This window comes from Triticum dicoccoides, chromosome 4A (assembly GCF_002162155.2).
Source record: "Triticum dicoccoides isolate Atlit2015 ecotype Zavitan chromosome 4A, WEW_v2.0, whole genome shotgun sequence".
Lineage (NCBI taxonomy): Eukaryota > Viridiplantae > Streptophyta > Magnoliopsida > Poales > Poaceae > Triticum > Triticum dicoccoides.
In genome coordinates, this window is record NC_041386.1 from 706307482 (window position 1) to 706326326 (window position 18845).

The following is an 18845-nucleotide window of genomic DNA, read 5'->3' on the forward strand; positions in this document are numbered from 1 at the left end:
GCGCAAAGGAGCACTTGTCGGAAGTTGGTGCATAAGCCTGATGCGCCTGATAGTGTTTTCACCCCTTCCCACACCTCTCGCGCATTGTTCGTTTCCCGCCAATTCGGCTTGGCATCCTTCCCCTGTTTGCGGGTTCCGTGCCACTGACTTGATCCGGCATCCCATGTTCTCCCGCCGTGCATCCCGTGCCTTGGCGGTAGGTAGCGTTGTGCTCTCGGTCATGTCTAATGGGTTAGCCATTGCGGCGTCGACTGCCTGTGTGGCTATGGCGGCGCGCAACAGGTAACATGAGATGTGGGATTGATGCATCACACATAGCAACCCAAATTCAGGTGAAGGATGCCCAGTCGGACTGGTAGGGAGCGGAGAGCACACGTGAGGTGTGGTGGAAGGTATGAAAACATTGTTGGAAGTGGACCGTCGTTGCCGTCGTTTGTTGTACTTGGAGACAAGCGTTGTGGGGATGGCGATTGGGAAAGGCGAGAAGATGGCACTGGGAGGAGAAATGCATCATTTGCCACCGTACATAGTATGTGTGTCAGTCATGACGGTGGACGGTTGTGGGCAGATCTTGTATCTGCATGTGGATTTGTTACTAGTCTTTGTTGGATCATAGTTATGATTTGTGCTAGATAACGTCCTTTAAAGATTGAAGCTGGAGAACTTTAGGGTGTAGTATGATCAACCTGAGATATATCGGATTTATATAGGTATAGTATGATTGGCATGAGTGTGGTATTGGTGGACTATTGGATCATCTTGGATTTTACTACTTGGATTCTAGGTTCGAGGTAACTTGGCACTTGGATTTGTGATATTTAGTAGCTTGTATGTGCACCATATGGATATGGGCATGTAGATGATAAATGGATCGGAGTTGGTAGACTTTGATGATTTTGCTAGCCCTCCTCATATGTATTGGATTTAGATAACTATGATACTAGGCTTGGTTGGATCATAGTTATGATTGTGCTGGATTCCTTAGTTTGAAGATTGAAGTTGGAGAACTTTAGGGTGTAGAGTTATCAACGTGAGATATATCAGATTTGTATAGGTATAGTATGATTGGAATGAGTGCGATATTGGTGGACTATTGGATCATCTTGGATATTCCTACATGGATTCTAGGTTTACGATAACTTGGGCACTTGGATTTGTGATATTTTAACCTAAGCTTAGTAGCTTGTATGTGTCCCATATGAATATGAGCCATGGAGATGATACAAATGGATCTGAGTTGGTAGATTTTGATGATTTTGCTAACTCTCCCCAAGAATATGATGAGTACAACATCATCATGGGAGGATGATTTGAAATAATTAGAATAGATGACAATTTCAATGGTATGTGCCTTTTTGGAGCAGTGGATCTTGCTTTTATTATGTGTTTGTGCCACTTCAGATGCAACAGTAGTAGGAGAGTAGTACTTATGAACCTTGGAACAATTTGGATTTATTTAGGTGATTGTGATCTTGAAAATTTGGACATGGGTAACCATGATACTGGGCTTGGTTGGATCATGGTTATGATTTGTGCTAGATTCTCACCTTTGAAGATTAAAGCTGGAGAACTTTTGGGTCTAGTATGATCAACCTGCGATATATTGAATTTATATAGTTGTAGTATACAATGTTTGTCCTCCTGTCACCAACCCGAGATACATTGTGGGGATGGGGTTCATGATCCAAAGGAGTTTCAGTTCGATGATTTTATGATGGTTCCAACTAAGATGTGTGTCCAGCCTAGAAATGAGTTCTTTGCTCAGCCTCGTGGTATTTCCGCCTGTGGAAGAGGTGGCTGGGTTAGTAGAAGTCAAGGTGGCCGTGGAGGGTTGTGGAGGGAAAACCACGCATGACTCAACCCAATGTATAAGAAGAAATATGATTTTGACCATGCGAATAGAAATACATGTACTTGCAGTGCCAACAGAAACAAATGTTAATTTAGGGGATTCTGGTACGAAGCCACCTTGCAAGAGGTTATTGAGTGCAGGCAACCCAATATATAAGAAGAAATATGATTTTGACCATGCGAATAGAAATACATGTACTTGCAGTGCCAACGGAAACAAATGTTAATTTAGGGGATTCTGGTACGAAGCCACCTTGCAAGAGGTTATTGAGTGCAGGCAACCCTGCGTTGTTGAAGGACCCTTCCTTGGCGCCGGGGGAAATGAAGTGACAAGGGTCTTAAGACTGTGAGGGCAAAATTGGGACGAGTGACTCAGCTCTGGGTTCCTCTATGCAGGTTCAAGTGAAAAGGCAGAGGATGGCAGGGCATGCCACTCTTGATAGCGTTTACATCGCTTCCTCATACATCTCATGCAATTTTCGTTTCCTGCCGATTTGACTTGGCGTCCTTACCTTGTTTGCGGGTTATGTGTCACGGACTTCGTTTCGCATCCCACGTTCCCTTGCTGGGCGTCCCTAGCCTTGGCGACAGGTAGCGACGTGCACTTGGGCGCTTGGCGTCCTTGGGTAAGTTCGGGGGCGGTGCCCAAGCTTGCAGCTATGGTGACAACTTGCATGGGAGCATATGATGTAGGAACAAGGCAGCACACGAGTAACTCGCATGCAGGGAAATGATACCTAGTCGGACATGCAGGCAATGGCGAGTAGGCAGGAGGTGTGGGTAGGGGTGAAAACGTTGCCGGGAGCGTACTGCAACTGCCATTAATTAGCCTTTAGATCTAGAGTCGAGTGGCGAGGGTATGGCGATAGGGAAAGCGGGGAAGATTCCTTCCTTTGAAGATTGAAGCTAGAGAACTCTCGGGTGTAGTATGGTCAACCTATGATATATCGGATTTATATAGGTATAATATGATTGGCATGAGTGCCGTTTTGGTGGACTATTGGATCATCTTGGATATTACTACTTGGATTCTAGGTTGGAGTTAACTTGGGCACTTGGATTTGTGATATTTTGACCTAAGCTTAGTAGCTTGTGTGTGCCCCATTGGATCATTTTGGATATTACTACTTGGATTCTAGGTTGGAGGTAACTTGGGCACTTGGATTTGTGATATTTTGACCTAAGCTTTGTAGCTTGTATGTGCCCCATATGGATATGAGCATTGAGATTATACAAATGGATCTAAGTTGGTGGACTTAGAAAATTATGATACTAGGCTTGGTTGGATCATAGTTATGATTTTTGCTAGATTCCTTTGAAGATTGAAGCTGGAGAACTTTAGGGTGTAGTATGATCAACTTGAGATATATCGGATTTATATAGGTATAATATATGATTGGCATGAGCGTGGTATTGGTGGCCTATTGGATCATCTTGGATATCACTACTTGGATTTGTGATATTTTTATCTAGTAGCTTGTATGTGCCCCACATTGAGATGAGCATGGAGATGATACAAATGGATCGGAGTTAGTAGACTTTGATGAGTGTGCTAGCCCTCCTCATCTGTATTGGACTTAGATAACTATGATACAAGGCTTGGTTGGAACATAGTTATGATTTTGTGCTAGATTCCTTCCTTTCAAGATTGAAGCGAGAGAACTTTAGGGTGTAGTATGATCAACCTGAGATATATCTGATTTATATATGTATAGTATGATTAGCATGGGTGCGGTATTGGTGGACTATTGGATCATCTTGGATATTACTGCTTGAATTCTAGGTTGGAGATAACTTGGGCATTTGGATTTGTGATATTTTGACCTAAGCTTAGTAGCTTGTATATGCTCCAGATGGATATGAGCATGGAGATGATACAAATGGATCGGAGTTGGTAGACTTTTATGATTTTGCTAACCCTCCCCAAGAATGTTATGAGTACACACCATGGGAGGATGATTTGGATTAATTAGAATAAAAGGCAATTTCAATGGTATGTGCCTTTTTGGAGCAGTTGATCTTGCTTTTATTATGTGTTTGTGCCACTTCAGATGCAATAGTAGTAGGAGAGTAGTACTTATGAACCTTGGAATAATTTGGATTTATTTCGGTGATCTTGAAAAAATCTCGTGGATAAATAACTTCTAATTTTTGTATCTGTAATCATCAAGTGGAAGTTTTCTTTATAAAATTGGACTTGGGTAACCATGATACTAGGCTTGGTTGGATCATGGTTATGATTTGTGCTAGATTCGCACCTTTGAAGATTAAGGCTGGAGAAGTTTTGGGCCTAGTATGATCAACCTGACATATATTGAATTTATATAGTTGTAGTATCCAATATTTGTCCTCCTATATCCAACCCGAGATACATTGTGGGGATGGGGTTCATGATCCAAAGGAGTTTTAGTTCGATGATTTTATGATGGTTCCAACTTACATGTGTTTCCAGCCTAGGAATGAGTTCATTGCTCAGCCTCATGGTATTACCTCCTGTGGAAGAGGTGGCTGGGTTAGTAGAAGTCAAAGTGGTCGTGGAGGGTCGTGGAGGGAAAACTAGGCATGACTCAATCCAATGTATAAGAAGAAATATTATTTTGACCATGCGAATGGAAATACATGTACTTGCAATGCCAACGGAAACAAATGTTAATTTAGGGGATTCTGGTACGAAGCCACCTTGCAAGAGGTTATTCAGTGCAAGCAACCCTGCGTTGGTGAAGGACCCTTCCTTGGCGCAGGGGGAAATGAAGTGACAGGGGTCTTAAGACTGTGAGCGCCAAATTGGGACGAGTGACTCAGCTTAGGGTTCTTCTATGCAAGTTCAAGTGAAAAGGCAGAGGATGGCAGGGCATGCTGCTCTTGATAGCATTTGCATCGCTTCCTCATACCTCTCGTGGACTTTTCGTTTCCTGCCGATTCGACTTGGCGTCCTTACCTTGTTTGCGGGTTATGTGTCATGGACTTGGTTCCGCATCACGCGTTCCCTTGCTGGGCGTCCCTAGCCTTGGCAACAGGTAGCGACGTGCACTTGGGCTCTTGGCGTCCTTGCGTAAGTTCGGGGGCGGTGCCCAAGCTTGCAGCTATGGTGACAACTTGCATGGGAGCAGATGATGTAGGAACAAGGCAGCACACGAGTAACTCGCAACCAGGGAAATGATACCTAGCCGGACATGTAGGCAATGGAGAGTACGCGGGAGGTGTGGGTAGGGGTGAAAACGCTGCCAGGAGCGTACTGCCGCTGCCGTTAGTTAGCCTTTTAGATCCAGAGCTGAGTGGTGAGGGTATGAGGAGAGGGGAGGCGGGGAAGATTCCTTCCTTTGAAGATTGTAGTTGGAGAACTTTCAGGTGTAGTATGATCAACCTAAGATATATCGGATTTATATAGGTATAGTATGATTGGCATGAGTGTGGTATTGTTGGACTATTGGATCATCTTGGACATTACTACTTGGATTCTAGGTTGGAGGTAACTTGGGAACTTGGATTTGTGATATTTTAACTAAGCTTAGTAGCTTGTGTGTGCCCCATAGGATCATGTTGGATATTACTACTTGGATTCTAGGTTGGAGGTAACTTGGGCACTTGGATTTGTGATATTTTGACCTAAGCTTGGTAGCTTGTATGTGCCCCATTTGGATATGAGCATGGGGATGATACAAATGGATCGGAGTTGGTAGACTTTGATGATTTTGCTAGCCCTCCCCATATTATTGGACTTGGATAACTATGATATTAGGCTTGGTTGGATCATAGTTATGATTTTTGCTAGATTCCTTTGAAGATTGAAGCTAGAGAACTTTAGGGTGTAGTATGATCAACTTGAGATATATCGGATTTATATAGGTATAATATATGATTGGCATGAGTGTGGTATTGGTGGACTTTTGGATCATCTTGGATATCACTATTTGGATTCTAGGTTGGAGGTAGCTTAGGCACTTGGATTTGTGATATTTTTACCTAAGCTTAGTAGCTTGCATGTGCCCCATATGGATATGAGAATGGAGATGATACAAATGGATCGGAGTAGACTTTGATGATTTTACTAGCGCTCCTCATGTGTATTGGACTTACATCCAGTAACAAGGACCTAGGGGAGACGGGAGGAGTGTCGGCCGCCGAGACGGCTGTCCACGTCGATGTTGCCGTCGTCCTCGCCTCTCCGGTGCACCGCCTTCCAGGAGCTTCCTCCTACCCGCCATGACGGCCGATGCGGACTCCTCCTTGGGTGAGCGCTTCCCCCTGCAGCATCTTTCCGGTGGTGAGACTCTCATCCACCACCACGGGGTGACAAGAGCTCAGCCCCCTCCTGAGGGTCCTGTCGTCAACATGCTCCAAAGCTCCATGGGTACTGGTAAGCGCCCAAATTCCTGATACAAGCTGCTACACAACTGTTCTATGTTTTTCATGGATCCGAACAAAAATACTAAGCAAATTGCCGCCGAGGTGCTGGTTAAGGTGATTCCCACCGTCGCTTGTGCGTTCTCCCTGTTGGATTGGTCATTTATGATTGATTTTGGGTCTCTTTTGCCTGCAGATCCGTAGTTCTTCCCGTCGCTGGTCTGTATCTGTTACCGCACTCATCGATCTGTGGGTAAACCTTCGCTTTGACCTGGTTTTCACCATCTGCTTTAGCTGAGCCCATGTTGACATTTGTTTGGTTTTGGACTGATCCATTCTTTGCAGGTGCTCCTTATTTTGGTTGATCCCCTCGTCGGTTGATCGTTGGATCTGTGGCGGCCTTCAAGTCTTCGTCCACGTCCAAGGACCTGCAGGTTATGGTTCCCACTATGAAACATTGTAGTCTGAAAACGTACGCTGTACTTTATTCGCTCATAGTCTGTCCTCAGAAGCTTTTATGCATTTGGTAGGACCTAAACTCTATTTGCATTCAGAAATATTTCTGCTGAATACTTGATTTATGTACGTTTCATAAAATTTATGAAAAATGTGGTTGGTTTTCCCTTGTCCCTGAAATTTAAAGCTTTGTTGAGTTACTGTACAGTGATCAGATCAATTCGATCATGCATGGCCTGTGTGTTATTATTCTTCGTCAGTTTTGTTCTGAAACGGATGGCGACAAAAGCACTGTCACATACCCTTCATGTTTTTTAGGTGAAAAATGTCAGGGAAAGAATTTGTTGTGGTTAATTGTTCCAAGTTAAATGACGCCGTATGTATGTGTACATACTTGTGTTGGACTGTTATGAAGCATATATTCAGTCACAGTTAGTAGACGGGATCTGTGTGCATTCACGAACCAGCTAATTTGTACCCTGTTTGTTTTTCTTCACATTCACTGATAAGATCCTACTAAATGAGTGAGTGCATAAATCGATTGGTCACTTGTGTAAGCTCTACTTGCATTGGCGATTATTTCTGCTCAACTAATACACTCGCTGGCTGGGATTTGTATTAGTAAATGTGTCTGTCTCTGTGATTCACATACTTGTTTGTTACACCACTGAAGAACAAAACGGAAGTAAATTAAAGCTGCATGAAACAAAAATGCATTACTACTCTCCTGTGCTTTACTACTCTGTTTCCTCTGCTCTTGGTAACTTCAGTTCAGTTCAGCGGGTGTGAAACCACAGATGCATTCACATGTCTGTAACTTTGTATCTTGGTTCTGTTTTTATTGTTAGTTCCAAAGATATATAGTCACTTCTTTCTGACTTCAATCTCTGTAACATGTCTACTCTTCGTTTAGATTTTTTTTATTCCAGTAGTGTTGCTGTAAGCAAGCAGGTTTCTTATGGGGAATGGAGATGAGTCTCGTGGAGATGGTGAGCGGAAAGGAGACAAGGATGGTGACTTGATGCTCCTTGGAGACGTCCTCTGGAGGTGATTTTTCTGGGCCTTTTGTTTACTATTTCACAGAGATGGATCCGCATGCAGCTGCTACTCGTGTTGTTGTTCAGCTATGTTCTGTTGTTTAGGTTCATATATACACTACTTAATTAGGTTCATGAGATGGTTCGCTATTGGACTGGGTGCCATGGGATCTCAGGTTATGGAATTTGGGGTGTTTCAGTGGTCTGATGCTTTTAGTTTCAGCTTAACTTTGCTTTAGAAATGGCCAATTTGGATTTAACGAACAGTTTGCATATTAGTGAAATATACGGAGTGGGGATCTCTTGGTTATTGTGGCAGCCGTTGGATTCGGTGTTATGGCATCTGGTGATCTGATGATGTTAGTCTCGGCTTGTTTTTGCTCGATAAGTGATCGATTTGGGTTTGATGAATAGTTGTACTATTGGCAGTATATGCAGAATGGGGATCTCTGGGTTGTTGTGACAGCTATTGGATTGGGTACTATCGCATCTCAGGTTTAGATGTTTTGGATGTGTGGCTGATCTTGCTGTTAGTTTCGGCTTATCTTTGCTCCAAAAATGGTCAATTTGGGTTTAACGAATAGTTTATTTGGTAGTGATTACTGTATATACGGAGCAGGGATTTCTTGGTTACTGTGGAGGTTGTTGGATTGGGTGTTATGAAATGTAGTGATCTGATGTCGTTGGTTTAGGTTTATATTTGCTTAAGAAAAGATCGATTTGAGTCTGATGAATAGTTGTACTATTAGTGATATATACGGAATGGGGATCTCTTGGTTGCTGTGGTAGCTATTGGATTGGGTGATATGGCATCTCAGGATTGGATATTTTGGATGGTTGGGTGATCTGATGTTGTTAGTTTCGGCTTATCGTAGCTTCAGAAACGATCAATTTTGGATATATTGAATCGGATTTTCTCTCTGTTTGGCCCATTGGTTGAGTTCGCCCTGGGGCCTTTGAAATCCCAGAGCGGGCCCTGGGTTTAGTATGTCATTATAAGCTTAAATTATTTGCTCTATAATTTCTATATAGTTATTGCATAATATTTGCTTCTGCTTTCATCTTATCATGTCATTTCTATATAGTTCTTGCATAATACTAGCTTAATCTCAATACTAAATATGCTACTCCCTCCGTCCCATAATATAAGAACGTTTTTGACACTAGTGTAGTGTTAAAAATGTTCTTTATATTTTGGGACAGAGGGAGTACTTTGTGATATGTTATAGTAAGCATGTATGCATCTGAGTTCCTGTCTTATTTAGAGTATACATAATTTATTTTTGGTTCTTCGGCTCAAGTTTTTCCTTAATAACTAAGTAATAAACAGTACGAAAATAGGCGGTTCTCCTCTTTCATATGCATGTTTAGGAACTGTATTGACCTGTTTCATATGTTGTGGTCACTTTTTTTTTTTTGCATCAATGGCACCTATCGTATGCACTTTGTTTCACTACGAGCGCTCCTTGCTTTCTTTTTTCCTTCAATAAATTCGTTTCGTTTTTAAGGTTTATGACAAAGTGGAGATGGAGGACTCCCGACGACAAATGCATGACATCGAGGTGATAACTGTTGGTTCTCTTGAATGTTATATTGTTTTTTCCCTTGAAGATGTTGCACATAATATAAACTGTAAAACACCTTGCAGGTTGGATGTTTACAGGGAGGTTTCAAGAAATCTAGCTTCTAGATTATTATGTACATGTTTCCTATTTTACTCTGTGCATGGACCTTCGTTTTTGCTCTTTTCCTTGCTTAGTTGTTTCTTTATACATTTCCAATGCAACGCTGGACAAATGAGCTTTCATGCCCGAGTAAGCTCGAAACTGTTCTTAGTGTCTGAGATTCAAGGGATCGATTGATAGCTGCCCGGAACCATGCATTAACATTTTGGCCTTTAGCCTTCGTACCTTGCTTTGAAACATTTTGTTCTTATTGTACCATGACTATTCTAATTATAGGAGGTGCATTCTTACCAAGTATTTTTTACTTGTCCGGTGGACCAGCTCTTGGTTCAGAGTTGGACGAGTCCGCTCGCCGGAGCCCCGCCGCCTGCCCGTTTCGAGCCGCCCACCTCGCTCAGCAGTTGCGACCCGTCCTCCGTACACACCATACCGCCTAGCTAGTGTCCGGGAGGCGGTGTGAGACGTGTTCGCTGCGGAACAGTGGCCCCGGCCGGTCGATGTTATGCCATTGCCGCGTCCGCGTGCACCGGGAGCGGTCCAGATGGCGCCACTGGCAGTGCCTCCTCCTTGCCATTTAATGGCTGTCCTGCCCTGCCCTTTGATCGATTGCTCAGTCATGGGTTTGTGTGGTCTTAAACAAGTTGCAGATGTTCAGGCTTATCTCCTTCGGTGGACTGGTCTCCGCCGTCCAGGTGTTTGTGGAAATTCCACAGGAGGAGAATCTGTGCTCCTGATTGTGCCAGGACAATATCTACGTTTCTGTTGGATATTCTTAGGGTGTAGGAAGTAGTCTTGGACTCTTGGTGTTGGTGGTGTTGAAATGCCATGCCAAATTGTTTTAGTTTCTGAAAAGTCATTTTCTTCCTGTATCGTACCTACTTTCAGAAAAATCAGAGTCCACTCACCACGTCAACAATTTGGATGTGGCCATCCTATCAGGAGAGGTTTTGTACAACTTCTCAACCACATAATCAATCATGAAGTCTGAAGACCGCGACTCACTTCTCAGAAAAGTACCAAGGTATAGGAGCTGGCTACTGGGTGCCTGTTTTCAACACTCTCTGGTCTTCTTCTTCACCAGCAAACTGAGAGAAGATGATGCTCTGTAGTGGCGTGGGTCAGGTGGCCAACATAGCGCAGCTTGCCGGGGTGGACGTATATGGGCTCATCACGATGATCGTGGAGGCGGCAAGGACAGTTAGAAGGAACCGGGAGACCTGCCAGCTGCTGGCGCGGCGTGTGAAGATGATTGGAGACCTTCTCCAGCAGCTCGAGAGCACACAGCTGATGCAGCATACAGAGACAAGGAACCCAGTTGAGCAGCTGGAGGAGACACTCCGGCATACATACATGCTCATCAGATCCTGTCAGGACGGCAGCTACCTCTACAGCTGGTTTATGGGAGGGAAGCAAGCTGACCAGCTCCATCAGGTGCAGAATGAGATCGCCTTCTACCTCCAACTCTTCCCGCTCGTTGGATTTGTTGATACCAGTCGGACCTGGGCACGGCTTCTGCACAAAGCTCAACCCCTCGGTACAGAGGTACAATATTCTTCTCTGTTTTCTAGATGTGAACTGTACGGCTATCATGTGCATGAGTTTGCCAGCACAGATTAGTTAGTTATAGATGCTGCTTCTATAATATCTCGTGAGCAGTACAGTAGGCAAAGTCAATTATTACTTTTGTGTCATTATACTAATCATAAAAGACTGGCCGGCCTATTATGAACACTCTCAGATCAAATATAATCTCAAAGAACTCACTTCTAAAGATCATGCAGCTTCTGAACTCTGCACAGATGCTAGGCCAATGTGGTTTGTCAGGGTTGCAGCCCCCCTGCATGTTATCGACAGAAATTTCCAACTATTATGCTTCATACTCCCTCCGTTCCATAATTCTTTATGTGGTTTTAGTTCAAATTGGAACTAAAACCACGACGAGAATTATGGAGCGGAGGGAGTAGTTAACATTGATTTGTTGCTAGAATATTACTCATTATTTCCATAATGTTTATTCCAGAGGAAATTATGTTGAAAGGATCTTATTTCCATCTCTTCTTTTCTTTTTGCATCTCAAAGGATACTATGGGTGAGTTACATGCGGTCCATCCTTCAGAACATAACAATAGGTAAGGTATATCAATGGTACCTTGTTTTATGCTGAATTCAGTCACATTCATGGATTCCCCTTTGCTGTGTATTCAAACCATTGTGGACCTGCTTCAGTTTCCAGCTCTTTTAGTCAAGGTATAGAATGAAGGATGCACAAACAATTTCTTATCGCACAGTGAAGTTGAACTTGTTGAGCATCACACCTTTTCAAATTATAACCATGATCGGAATTGTAATTGTTCTATATCAATTTAGTGCACTAACTTTGCAGATTATTGAGACTCTGCTTTACAACGTAATCACCAGGCTCCTACCTAGTTGTGTGCTACTTCAGTAGGCATTAAGCAGCACTTTTACCTCGTGTGTCCCACCCATAAACACAAATGAAAAAACAATAAATCTTAACACCTAAATCTTGATTTCCTTTACTTATCTCTTTTTGATATCTTTTTTATTGTTAAAAACTCAGAACAGAGGCACTCAAGGAAATTCATTTAGAAGATCCGGGAATTCCCCCTTGTGCAAAATCTGACGAAGAACAAAATACAAGTATGTGCACTCAAATACTTGACAACTTCTTCTAGTTTATAACTAGGTGCTACAAATTTCACAGTTTAACTCCATTGCATATGCACATTTGCTTTTGGACGGGTCAGCTTTTGTTTATTGTTCTACTTACTTTTGTGGGTGCTAGCTATCCCATAGAAACAGTTTGAAAATTTTGTATTTACTCTTTGAAACAAGCATGCCCTGCCTTATAATCAATGACAAGGTGCGTTTCTCTATGGATCACGCCAAGCCATGAATATGGAGGAAATAGTCAATCTCATAGGTGTTGGAAAAGGTGCAGAGCTACCCTATTTTAGTTTCTCTCAGATATTGGCTGCTACAGACAATTTGTCATTGCGGAACTTGCTTGGAAATGGTGTATTCGGCTGTACCTACAAGGTAATACTTTCTTGAAACAAGCTTTAGTATGTAACAGCCTTGGACTGCTTAAGAACATGCATTTGCAATACTATAAGAATTAAAATATGAAATCTCAGTTTGCCACCCTAGGGTAAAATAGAATCATTTACATAAAAGAAGAAGTACATAGATTTTCTCTAAAAAGACAAGTAGATCGATTCTCTATCCTGAATATTTTCTCCCCCATATTTAATTTGCAGTGATATTCTTTTTGGAACTGAAGTGCATCTCTTGACAGTATGGTGTTTACATTTTTATCAGCTCCAACCCATGAGGCATAGATGAATCCAGCTTTTGAAATGTAGTTTCCTGTCTAATAGGAATGGTATCCAGTGGCAAAATCAGATAAAATGTCGGGACATATATTACAAGTATGTTGAATGGGATCAGAAATGTAGTTTCCGCTATAGTTGGTCAGTCCAAGGGTGCATAAAGTGAGTGAAAGCTGCAATAGTTTGGTCAAGTGACTCCTTTAATTGTTCTTTTGCTAAGAGTGTGGGGTCTTTGTATAGGCCTCCACTTCTGATAGTTTAAGCATGACTGAAATAATGGGACAGTACTAGTACATTTTCATATATCCCTATTGGTATGAACTTAAACTGGATTGGATTTAGTTCAGAATAGCTTCAATTTAGTGACATCCTATAAGAGGAGAGGAACTGTGCTTGGTAGATTATCTCATATCTACTTGAATTTTCTTTTTCTTTTGAAAAAAGGAAACTGTACATCTCTACCTTAGCTACCATCCATTGTTTGCATATGACGGTAATGCTAGTGATGGGTGGGAATTTGCTTTCGTGCACCAGCAACAGTCAGAGGTATCAACAGTACATGTAACCATACTCCAATTGGTTTTCTCTGAACCTCCTCAATCCATGTTGAGATGCGTTCTTCAATATTGCCATTTAAATTTTTTCAGGGGAAACTGCCTGATGGGCTCGATATTGCTATCAAAAGACACAACACATCTTCACATCAAGGCCTATCAGAGTTCCAAGCTGAGATTGAAGTCATTCCGAATCTTCGACATAAAAATATAATTTCGCTACTTGGGTTTTGTGTTCAAGGAAAAGAAAAGATACTTGTCTATGAATATATGTCGAACAATAGCTTGGCAGACGTCATTTCTGGCATGTTTCTACTAATTATCTGGGCTTGTATTTATTATTATTCATCTGTTTATTTGTCAGAAAATGCATCTCCCTAATAGTGCATTTACATTTTTGTAGATGAGACAAAAAGGAAATTGCTTAATTGGTCAAAGTGTCTTCAAATAATCAAAGGGATAGCAGATGGCCTTGTTTATCTGCATCTGCATTCTCAGATGTGCATTGTCCACAGGGATCTGAAACCAAGTAATCTCCTGTTGGATCCTGAAATGAATGCTAAAATTTCTGATTTTGGTCTTGCTAAAAAGCTAGCTCCAGATGCAATTGCAGAAGATATTGTATGCGGCACATAGTAAGAGCCCATCTGATTCAACAATCTAGTTATGAGATGCAACTGTCGTATTTCATCTGTAAGTGTTTGCAAGTGCACCGCCATGAATGATGATCCCATTTTTCATCTGCTAGTGGCTATGCAGATCCTGAATATGTTACTACCGGAAAGTTATCGCAGAAGGCAGATGTATACAGCTTTGGCATCGTAGTTCTCGAGATAATATGTGGAAACAACCCTTGGTTTTATATGGTGAAGGCGAAGAAGGGCTCATCTCCAGGATCACTTCCTGATCATGTAAGTAATTTTGTATTATCATGACATAATCTGATTCGCAGTGATGCGTAGCTCCTATCGGGTGAATACTCACCCCTTCTCAATAATCTCCACTGCACTTTACCTCGATGCAGAGCAGTGTGTGGCTACACAATCTTTAAGATGCCTTGAACTTCAGGATCTTTCATAAATATGGGTGCCTTTTATGTACAAAATCACCAGTGAAAATTCAATACATCACTTGAAATGGCTTGGAATCCTTTCAGGCATGCAAGTATCTGAAGAGGCCCCGCAAGCTTGTTGACCCACTGCTACGCGCTAGCAAGGGTGAGAGAGCTCAGATTGCGGAATGCGTTAAGGTGGCTCTGCTGTGCGTCCACTGTCGTGCTGAATGTAGGCCCGCCATGTCGGAGGTTGTGGCGATGCTCTGCAGCGTCGGGAGTGGGAGATCGTCACCAGCTTACTGCTGTCACTGAGTAATAACCAGGGGTTGTAGTTGACCGAGGACGGCCAAAGATTATGACCGTCACATTCACATACATGTTTTACAATGGGCATGGACATGGCAAAAGAAGTGGGATTCTGCATTCTGATCTGGCTCCTGGTCGCCCTAGTTCTGTTGAAGGTGAATGGGAGATACCCTGATTTGCACTCAGATTTGCCGTCCATCACAAAACACAGAGCTATTTCTACAGTGTAATGCGTTACCGTACCATGCTGGCTTGCTGTCAACACTAATTGGGAAGTCAACAAAAGAAAAAAAGCAAGAGAATGCATGAAGTAAATTACGGTCTACTATTTAGGGAGGTTGTTAAGCTTAATTACTATGTATTGAAGAATGTGTTGTTAACTAATTTATTGTAACAATAACAAAACTTACGTGTAGCTAGCTCCCATCCAGACGAGACTTAACTAAGTCACATCTAATCTAGTTTTTTTCTACCTCCAAGGGTCATGATAGCTATGCAACGGTGGATGCACATGCTTTGAGACTCACACATTGCCGTTAACTAATTTAAACTGCAAGAGGAATGGGCCATATCTTCCACACCTGAAAAAGACCTAACTAGCGGTAGTGCTCATGAGTTGTGTACCTTGCTGTCATATTTGACACATACTTTCATTTCTTTGTCATGTTTCTTTGGTGTTGGGCTATATATAACCTCTCATATTCCATCAATATTTACATGATCCATTTAGATTTCTGATTCTTTACTCCGGTATCGGAATGTAACTTGTAACTTCTATGTACGGGCATCAACTACTAAGTTAGATATCATATCTACAATTGTTCTATTGTCATGGCACCAATGCAGATATTAGAGGAAACTGACCAGCTCATATATCTCAATTGAACCCCAGAGTTTCCGGTCTTTTAGAGCAACCAGTTAAAGGGAACCCCCTAGAAAGCATCAACGGATGTCATTTTTGGTAGAGCATGAGATGCACCGGACAATGGCATGTGGCTTGCAAGATACATATGCTTTGGGTCGGAGCACATGTGTGCTCCCTCGCGAGGCACATGTTAGTTCTAGTCGGAAGCACATGATAGTTCCAATTAAGAATACACTTTGTGCTCGAAAATAAAGTTCGCCGAATCTATCAACATGAGATTGAATGTCAAAGATCTCGAGACACAGTTTAATGGATATTTCATTTTGAGAAAAACGGATCCGTACTAACCCTCCCCTCCCTCCTGCGCCCGGGGGAGAAAAACTCCCTCGTGACGAGTTTGGGGTAAACCTTGCTAGTAATACTCCTTATTTAGTGATTTCATGAAATAATTGGATTTTTTTATTTGCAACTTTAGCCTGGAAAGAAAAAGGAAAGTAGCTTGCCAAGGAAAGGCAAAGCGTAATGCGATCGCGTGATCTAGATTAGGGCAATCGAGCATAGTTCATTATGAATTCAATAGCCATTGTTCTTTCAACAACAGCGGGTTGAACTGAATCATTTCAACATGCACGAGGTCATGAAGATATTTTTTAGCGTGCAAAAATCAGTCAGCTCGCCAGTCATTTGGTCCTAGTGTCGTCGACCAGAAAAACCTAGCTAATGAGATACACGAGTTTGAAGGGTATGGGTTTTCTTTAAACTGAGATTCGTAACTTTAATATGAGAAAATTGACGGTCTTGCATATTTATATTTGGACCTTCTTTTTTGTATATCATGGCCTAATATTTTCTCTGCTTCTGATTTATCCTTTGCTTCAATTGTTGGTGTATTCTGGCTAAAACTTTCAGCTGTCCATTTTGTCGTAAGGTGAATATCGTTTTAGTTTACCAAGTCTGCATCTTGTACTTGGCATTTTTCATGTATGGACAGCCTTGGTGTTTTTGCCATGTAAAATTTCAGGTGAGGGAGATGGTAGCAGTCTTGGACCTTGATGTTTTATTTTATCCCTGTCCTCAAAAGGGGCCAACATTTCGTCGAAAGGTTTTGGAGATGGGAGGAAAGAAACAGTTCCCTTACATGGTATGCAAGAATTCTTCACCAAATCTGTTGTTTCTTACGTTATATGAGATTGCTACAAGTTCCAATTTTGCGTATCTTCATAACGTAATTTATGAATTATATTTGGCAAACAAGCATGATTGCAGCAGAATCACCATTATATAATACTCCCTCTGTGTTTTTTGCAGCAGAATCCCCCTTATTTACCGTCGGCATGATGCGCACGATGTATTCATCCTTTCTTATCTACCCATTGATTGAATTGGATCGTTTCAATATGAGTTCGTCGAGATATTTTGTTTTTTGAATAAAAAACTTTGTTCATATCATTTTTTTAATAAAATGTGTACTTGGAGAAATGAAAATAATACTACCAGTAGGGATGAAAACGGAGCGGAAACGGACGAAATTGAGTGTTATTATATTTGTTTTCACATTTTTTTGCAGAAGCGGAAACGAATACAAAAACCCCGGAAATGAATACGGAAACAGATACTACCGAAAACGGACACGGAGCGAATACAAAGCGGATACGGAAGCGAACTTAAAAACCCCTTGAATCATAGAGAAATACACAGAAAAACAAAAAATAATGAGTTGTTTTTTTTTTTGAAATTTCATATTCACGGAAACGGAAAGTTCCGTTTCCATGCATGTTCCACCGGAAAACACTGATCCGTTTTTGTTTCCAATTCTGCATAAAAAATTCCATTTTCATTTTCACTCCCGTTTTGCAAATTTCCGTTTCCGTTTTCATATTTCCTCTCCGTTTCCATTGTTCCTCCAGAAAAACGGAAAGTTTTTCATCCCTAACTACCAGTACAATACAAGGAGCTACCCATTGAGGCGTGAGCTAGTAGAAGATCATGGAGAGATATCTTTCTCCCGTTCGAGCAGCTCAGCTACACTCCACACCCCTCCTTGTCCACTCATGCCGCGCCAACGGCAGCCTCCTTCTCCCGCTCCCCTCGCATCGCACCGCACGCGGCGGGTCCATGGTCGCCGTGGCGCTTCGCTGTCCGCCTCTCCTCCGCTCTCACACCATGCCTACCACCACCGCTGGCGGCACCCAGAGGACTGCATCAACCACCCTCAGGGTCGCCCCGCAGCCTGAATCAGCATCTGCCTCCACCTCCACCTCCGACGCGCCGCCAGAGTTCTCTCCACTGGCTGGGTTCACGCCTCCGGTGCACAGGCGATTCACGGTCAAGGATGGCTTGTTGATACGTTTTGTAAGTCTACACCACATCTACAACTGCAGCACTGTCGTTCACAAAAAAACGGAGATATTTCTACACAGCATATCGACACTAACTGGGAATTCGCTAAAAGAAACAAATTGAGAAAAAAATGTGAAGTTAATTGTAATGTACTACTTAGGAAAATCCTTAAGCTTAATTACTAATGAAGAAAGTGTTGTTAACTTAATCCAGTGTACCCATAAAAAGACTTGATGTTCTTTAGTGGTAATACCGTTGCATATTCTGAGTTGTTTTTTAACAAGCGGTTTACGTAGATTATTCGTCTGCAACCGTGGATGCACTTGCTTCAAGAATCACACATTACCCTTGACTAATTTGAAGTGCGAGAGGAATGAGTCGTATATTCCACATCTCAAAAAATAAACTTAATTGTGTTCATGAGTTTTGTACCTGGCTGTCATACTTACCGCATGCTTTCATTTCCATGCCATGTTCCTTCGGTGCTAGGCTCTCTATATAACCTCTCATATTTTCTAGTTGAAGTTTGCACGATCCCTTAGATCTCTGATTGCTTACTCGGAAATCAGAGATGTAGCTTTTATCTACCACACATCATCTAGTTAAAATTGTTGTGTTGTCATGGCATCAGTGCGGATATTAGAGGAAACTGACCAACTCATATGCTCTCTTCAATTCCATGATTTATGCCTTTTGTGGGTTTCTGAAACCTTAATGTAGGAGGGCTATGTATCGATGCTTGAAATTGAGCTAACTAACGGGCTTCGTTTGTACAACTAAAGGGGCCTACCAGAGATCGAGTGCCACCGTCGATCTTGCTCTATGTGCGCCACCACCAAGTGTAGAAAGAAGACGCGTCGATAGACTTGAGGGCAGGTGAGTTTTTTCTTCTGTTTTCTAAGGATGGCCTTGCAAGGGTTACACAATTTTAATGCATAGACTTAGAGCAACTCTAGCAGACCCCGCAAAAATTCGACCCGCAAAACGTGTTTGCGGTTTC

The 18845-nt window shown here is 42.2% G+C and overlaps 1 protein-coding gene across 6 annotated transcripts; it reads left to right on the forward strand.

Annotated features, from left to right (window-relative positions):
• Window positions 1-7635: 7635 nt before the first annotated feature.
• On the forward strand, window positions 7636-15196 carry LOC119288041 (putative receptor-like protein kinase At4g00960). Of its 6 annotated transcripts, XM_037567655.1 has the most exons (12): window positions 7636-7698; window positions 9197-9250; window positions 10259-10394; window positions 10483-10915; window positions 11453-11502; window positions 11955-12034; window positions 12258-12433; window positions 13171-13272; window positions 13374-13584; window positions 13684-13915; window positions 14029-14191; window positions 14437-15196. In XM_037567655.1, exons 3-12 carry the CDS (start codon window positions 10351-10353, stop codon window positions 14644-14646), a joined length of 1701 nt encoding a protein of 566 aa, XP_037423552.1. In that variant the 5' UTR covers window positions 7636-7698; window positions 9197-9250; window positions 10259-10350; the 3' UTR covers window positions 14647-15196. The 6 variants fall into 6 exon arrangements, with proteins under 6 accessions (XP_037423552.1, XP_037423555.1, XP_037423551.1 ...); XM_037567658.1 differs by lacking the exons at window positions 7636-7698; window positions 9197-9250; window positions 14437-15196 and adding an exon at window positions 14305-14430 and having other exon boundaries at window positions 9377-10394; XM_037567654.1 differs by lacking the exons at window positions 7636-7698; window positions 9197-9250 and having other exon boundaries at window positions 9381-10394.
• The last annotated feature ends 3649 nt before the right edge of the window (window positions 15197-18845 follow it).

Excerpts from the sequence above, each read along its gene's own strand:
- LOC119288041 (XM_037567655.1), top strand. The coding sequence starts at position 10,351 with ATGAAGTCTGAAGACCGCGACTCACTTCTCAGAAAAGTACCAAG. Across the intron at positions 12,434-13,170 it reads TATTCGGCTGTACCTACAAG|GAAACTGTACATCTCTACCT; the intron begins GTAATACTTTCT and ends TTTTGAAAAAAG. Across the intron at positions 13,273-13,373 it reads TGCACCAGCAACAGTCAGAG|GGGAAACTGCCTGATGGGCT; the intron begins GTATCAACAGTA and ends AAATTTTTTCAG.